The 6,980-nt window shown below is 28.8% G+C and overlaps 1 protein-coding gene across 2 annotated transcripts in view; it reads right to left on the bottom strand.

Moving 5' to 3' along the window:
• LOC106685275 (MAP kinase-interacting serine/threonine-protein kinase 1) overlaps positions 1-6,980 on the bottom strand; it is a 177,939-nt gene that overhangs the window by 29,672 nt on the left and 141,287 nt on the right. Inside the window, exon 1 of one of the 2 annotated variants that reach the window (XM_014427847.2) lies at positions 6,581-6,617. The exons of the other annotated variant lie outside the window; for it this stretch is intronic. Coding sequence (XP_014283333.1) covers positions 6,581-6,602 — 22 coding nt within the window. The 5' untranslated portion in view covers positions 6,603-6,617. Of the gene's footprint in view, positions 1-6,580; positions 6,618-6,980 lie in introns of those variants that run through there. 2 annotated transcript variants of the gene reach the window in all.

Below are 6,980 nucleotides of genomic sequence, written 5' to 3'. Positions count from 1 at the left end.
CGTAAAAAATGCAATGTATATGGAACTAGGTTCGTAAAGGTATCAATACTAGTACAAGACCTTTGAAGAAAAATAGGCAGTTATTTCACCCCAATTTCTGATTACTTTAATGAAAACTATGTATAATTACTAGTCTGCCAAGTATATGAAGGGGGAATAAAAATGACGGCTGTTTCAAAACCTTAAAAAAACATTAACTTTTCACTCGGAGCTCTACGTCTTAAAAACTACCAACAACACTAGAAAGTCTAAAAGAACATTGTTTAATGGAGAGTAAATTTGTTGAAATATGAGCCATAATAGATCTATTTACGTCCAATAGTTCTCGAGATATAGCTTTTTAAAAAGCAACATTTCTTAAAAATGTACTTAAAGATTAGTAGTTAGTTAATTTATTTTGAGAAATCTATATCTCAGGAACTATGTGACATATAGACGTCTATCAGAACTCAAATTAAAGCTAGTTTAACGTACTATAAAGTTGTTTATGACACTTATCCTCGTAGGGATAGTAGTTTTTATGATATTCACATATGAATACAAATTTCACAAATAAAAATTTGTCCCAACAACTATAAATCAATTTGTTTTAGCAAATATCATGGAAACTACTACTCCTACGAAGATAAACGTATTTAAGTACTTCATATCCCATTAAACTAGCTTTAATTTGGTTGCTAATAGACATCTGTACGTCAAATGGTTTTTGAGATATAGATTTTTCAAGATAAATTCACTAACTACTGATGTATCACTGTAAACTTCAATGTACTGATCTTTCAGTACGTTCTGTACAACTTTTTATTAAATATTACTTTGTAAAAAGCTATATTTCGAGAACTATTAGATGTAAATAGCTCTATTAGGGCTTACAGTTTAGCAAATTTACTCTACTTTAAATGATGTTCTCTTAGATTTTCTATTTTTGATGGTAGTTTTGGAGATATAGAGCTGCAAATGAAAAATTAATTATTTTTAACGTTTTTAATAAGCCGACCTTTTTTATTCCCCCTACGTATACCTGGCAGACTGATAAGTTTTGACTAGTAGTTATACATAGTTTTCATTAAAGTGATCAAAAATTGGGATGAAATAACTGACTTATTCTCCTCTTGGGCTCTTGTACTACGCTGTATAAAAAATCCATACGAGATAGACATTTCGTGGATTAGGCCACTCAAGCTCAGATAGTCCTCATATATTAACATCATTTTTATATTAGGTTTTGTACTACATTTTAATTTTTCGATAATATACGAGCTAAATTAATAACTCCATTATTAATTTAAATTTCTTTTAAATTAACCGATCATATCTCCGTCGAGAATGAGGCACATAAGCTATGTTTTACTGTACTTGTGATATACATTTTATTGAGAAATGACAAAGTGTCCCCTTTTTTAAAATAAATAATAATACATACCTAATGAATTCTGAATAAAAATACTTCAGATGTGAATTTATTAAACAGTCATAATGAAATATAATTTCAGGAAGAAATATCACCCTTCATATATTCTACAGAAACTTCTAGGCAACGTATCAAGCATTTCTACAACAAACATTACATGAACAATTTTCTTATACATTATTGTCATTACTAATTACTAAATTATACCAATTAAAATACCTAAAATTAAACAGAAGGAAATTCATCTAGAGTATAAATCAATTAATATCTTATTTTTCATTTTACTATTAGCATTAATTCGTCAAATTGCCCCAGATTATATTAATAAATTCAGAATTGAGGTGAAGAACCCCAAAACTGGCCAAGTCCTCTTTTAATTACTTTTTTTTAATTAATCCATTATATAGGTACTAGATTATCGTTATGTAACAGAATTTCTTTCAAAAACTTGATTTAATTTTTTTATTATAATCTCTGGAAGAAATTCTTTGATCTCAAGGTAATCAAGAATTGAAAAAAAAATTAAATGTTCTTTGCTACTCTTGAAATTCTACGCCACAATTATAATCCTAATTAAAATTCATTTACAACTTAGATCATTATCATTTGTCCGATTATATACTACTAATCAATTAAACTACCTGAATTTATTAACCACAAATTATTCTGTCGAACATTTTTGGCATAAAAATTTGAAATTAAGCAAAAATATTTATTTGTATCATAACTCTGAACAATAGTTCATCTCAATATCATGATAGCATTGTGCACTTATGTTGTTCTTATGGGTTTAACTTAATACCTCCAAGTAAATATTGTTTTGTTTTATTTTACACCCGCTACGTGCAATTATTAAAGGTCTATTTTATTAATAATATCAACAGATTTAAATGGAAATAGTAAAGAAATTGTAATTTACAATATATGTTATGTATTGCGTAAGAATTCCATTCTAAAACCAGCCAAGTCCATTTTAATTATATATTTTTTAAAGTTACAGTTATGGAACTAGATCAAAAAATAAAACAATTTGCAACAATAACATGTAATTTTAACTGTTTTTGGAAAAGAAAAAACCTAGAAAAAAAACTGTTAACTGGATGAATAAAAAAATAAGAATTTGAAAATGGACTGGTTAAAGCTGCATAAAACTGGTTTTGAAATGCCTTTATGTATTGACTCAATAATTTTAAAATCCTTTGCCTTATTTAAAATGTTTACATCATTGAAATTAACATTGAGATTACTATAACTATAACCAAAGAAATGACAACACTTTATCACTTTAACACTCTTAAAAAAAATAGTTAACGCCATATGTTATGAATATCTAATCAGGCAGGTAGAGATAGGAATAAGTAAGGATTTCTATCAGGTTTTGAATTATATTGCTTCATTTTATTTTTGCTCGCAACTTCCTTCGACTCAATATATTAAATAAGTTTATAATAAAAAATGAAAGAAATAAAAAAAATTACATGTACTAAATATATGTATATTTTTTTATATGCATATTTAATCACAATCCAATACAAATGGCTTCCATTAAATATAAACAACAAACCGGTTCCGCTGATAAAACGATTTGTTGTAAATAACAGTACGATTATAAGTGCTCTATCTGCAAATATAACAAGAATGGGGAAACTCATCATTTTATTGAGGAACGTCCCATTTATCCCTTCTTAAAAAGCATTTCTTGCTTGTGAAATCCTTCCGACACGAAAAATATTATAGGATATATAAACGAAAAGATAGATTCATCATTTTAAAGCTGACAACAGATAATAATTATTTATTCTTTTTTTTTAAATTATTTATTACGTAGTTTCAGTGCTTTTAACCACTTTTACTTTCTGTACATGTAAGAGGGATGGTATAATTCTTTAATTAGATTTAGTAAAACTTGTTTGAAAGTTAATTAATCGATAGAAGGTTATTTATGTTGCCAATTTACTTTATAAATAAGAATTCCATAAACGGAATGTCATATAGACTAAATTATCAATGGTCCGACTCTATACCGCAGCGGTTCCCAAACACTTTTTTCCACGACACCCTGGCCACCACAGTTGGGTTAAGCCAATTTCGCAACTAAAAAAAGCTTGACACTCTTGTCGAGCTAAAAAATAAATAAAAATTTTGCCACAATGATCCTTAGAGACACCCCACTTTATGAACCTCTTCTGCCCTAGAGAAACGGAGAAAATTGGTATTTTGTATTTTTTTGCAAGTCACTTTTTTTGCTGAATAGGAAGCGATCACTTAAAAACTATTCAAGGACATTAAGTTCAAATTGCACCATCGTAAAGTAGATAAAAGTCCCTTTACGAAACATTTTAAGTTTTTTTAATATATAAATCACACTGTAATAGTCAATGTTTTTCTTAGCACCTTGTTGGACTAAAAGTATCCCACTTCTAGAATAAGATATAAATTTCATAATGTATCATTCCATACAAATGAAGTAGAGCTTTCTTTTAGGATTGATCAAGATATAGTTCCTAATTTCCTAAAAATTGGAAAGTTATGTTTTTTGGCATATATATATTTTTTTTTAAAAGGTGAGAGTAGCGCGGACTATGGACTATGTTCCATTCTATGGACTATGTTCCAATTTCATACAGAAAAAAAAAATTCAAGTTTTATGTTTTATTTAAATGGAAGCGATAGCTAAAAATCTGATGAGGTGCACACTATCACACAATTTTCACTTATCACCTTTACTTACTTTCCCATGTTTTGTGTAAGTCATGAGTTCATGTTTTATTATTTTCGAGAAAAAAAAAAAAGTTATATACATAGTAAATAAGAGTCTGTATTATTTCGAATAATGAAGAAGACGGTCAGATAGCAAAAATAGCTAATAGGTACTTATTGCCAACGTTTCGCCCCACTTTGTAGAGCTTCGCCAGGGCTTTATCAGTAGAGATCTTTAGTCCATAAATGGATATTTGTTAATTATTTTTGTTTTCTAGAGTTCGCACTCCTGAATGTGATATAATTATTTATTCATAATTTTTAAAAAATGCATTGACTGGATATGGCGAAAATTATGAACAAACAAGTATGTTTATTCAAGAATGTAATAACGAATTTGAATTTCGTTCCTGGCAAGAATACAACATTTTAACAAAAGTTAACGAAGCAATAATACAAGCGGGAAAGACCGGATGGGCTCGGCTTTTCTTGTTCCAGTTGGATATATATATTTTTTTTTTTCTCCTTACGTTATCAATAAAATTCTTTAATAATTTGTATTTAAGTATTATTTATTTACTGAATGTATTATAATGTACAGCTGTGAATTGCAATAAATATATTAAATAAAACAAAAATTAAAAAGTATTATTTATTTTATTGCTGATAAGGAGAACAGTTTATTTACTTTTTTTTCAAATAAACAAAATTAAAGGCAATATAGAATAAAAATCGCCATTTAACTCCTTTCAGGTTATTTAAATGAGGAAGAGATCAAGCTGATATTAAACAGTATTTAATTGTACATTGACATGCCGAGTTTAATCAAAATCGTTTTCGAGGAAATGTGAAATCTATGAAGTGCCACTTCAGACAGGTCGATTTTAATGAAAAAGTTGTAATAACCCCCATACTCATGTTCTAAATAAGTAATTTCACCTTTGTACGACTGCTAGTTTTTGGGCTAGACCTACCACATAGATACAGACACACAGAAATACAAACTATTCAGTGACAAGAAGGAGACTTCAAACTGTGCATTTCCGTTAAAAATTGGAATTCGAAATTTTTTCTTGCTCATAATACTTCCCCTTACTTGCAATATTTCATATATAGGTAAGTAAAAGTAAAAAAAAAAATGAAATTTAAAAATTTCTATAAAATTATAAAAGTACTTAATAATTACTAGAAATGATTTTAAAAAACTTTGACAAGAAAATCTCAGCTTTTTCAATAACAGATCTCAACTTCATTAACATGTATTTAAGACGCATTAATTAGGAAAGCTTTCTTAAAATTAGGCAATCAGTAGTCCAATAGAATTCATTATTAGATTTATATTAAATAATTGTTCTAATAACGAAAAATCATTCAATTGAAGAAATAAAATTAAGTATCCTATTTAAGTTGTTTAAGAGACAAAACTATTAGGCAGGTACATATGAAATGTCGGATTTTTAAGAGAATATATCAAACTGCATATCTTTTTTCACAAGCTATTTATCTAATCAAAATATGTTCCATTCGCTTCAGTTTACTTTTTTTTAAGGCATAGATGCCTGTCTTAAAAAAATTCTGATCTTTAGAATCCATAAATTTAGATATCGAATTTTTCTGGCAGTCTTCATTTTTATACTGTTTAGCCTAGTACTTCCTTCAGTAACAGTAGTTCCTTACTAAGTACTGAACCCCTGACCCGTTATGGGTTTTAATGGTTCAGATTTTAATTTAGCTCGTAAAAACAGATCCAAATGTTTAAACAATGAAAGTCAGTTGGCGAGAGATCTGGTGAATAGGTTGGTTGTGGCAAAACTTCATATTTCAATTAATTTAATTTTGCAATTGTTCTGTGCGATGTTTGCGACCGTGACGGTCGTTTCGGGTTTTTCTCGTTTCGATATTTTTAAGGCATCAACCAGTTATGGGTGACTATTGCCTTAGTTGTGAATTGAAATAGGAAATTTTTAATTAATTAAAAAATTATGAATTGAAATGTGAAACTACTGCAACATGGGAATCTGCGGTGAACTTTGATTAAATTTTAAAGGTAGAGTTTGGAACGGTAGAGAAACTCAAAAAACTCTTTTCGATCTTTAACAATAATTTCCCCGAACGCCTGTTTTATACTGAGTGCTGCTGTTGCAACATTATTACCAAGTTTATAGTCCTACAAAAAAATTACACGAATATTGGTACAAAATTCAAAACAAATAACAAAAAAAGAACAGTTATGAGAAAACAACGTTTGTTGAAATGTGATTCTGGCGATGGACAGATCAAAAATAAACAAGGTTATTAAAAAAACAAAAGCATAACGAAAACAGGAAGAGAAATATTTGTATGTAAAAAAATCCGGTATTATAGTAAAGGCCAATGGAAAAAATAACTAACAGCTAATTGCTCAGCTATATGAAATATTCTCAAATTGAGTTCATTTTAAAAATAAAAAAACCGGAAAACAATGCATACCTGACTCTGGGAGTTTCGCCATTCTTGGTCGTTGAATGCTAAACTGGCAAAAAGGGTATTGTTTTGCAGGCCATTATCTCCCCATGTCCAGCATAGCAATGATAGTTGGCAACGCCTACGTAATAGATTCCACTCCGGGAGAATTTTCACTCAAGGCTGAGATCGTAAAATGCATTTTGACTTAATAAAATAATATTATGCTATTGACTGTGATTCAAGTTTCCACATCAATTTACGACGAATAACATTACGTTTGGGTATTAAAATTCTACTAAAAATAACAACTTGATATGAAAACTGCCTCATCGGCATTGATAATCTATGTTATTTTCATAAGCCCGCATCATAAACCGTCATCAATAAAACACATAATGTTTTATGTAGTTCATATTCGCTCATT

Source organism: Halyomorpha halys, unplaced genomic scaffold (assembly GCF_000696795.3).
Source record: "Halyomorpha halys isolate HHAL.00 unplaced genomic scaffold, Hhal_1.1 Scaffold676.1, whole genome shotgun sequence".
In the NCBI taxonomy this organism is placed as follows: Eukaryota; Metazoa; Arthropoda; class Insecta; order Hemiptera; family Pentatomidae; genus Halyomorpha; species Halyomorpha halys.
The sequence above is the reverse complement of the archived record's forward strand: the minus strand, read 5'-3'. Positions and strand labels throughout refer to the sequence as shown.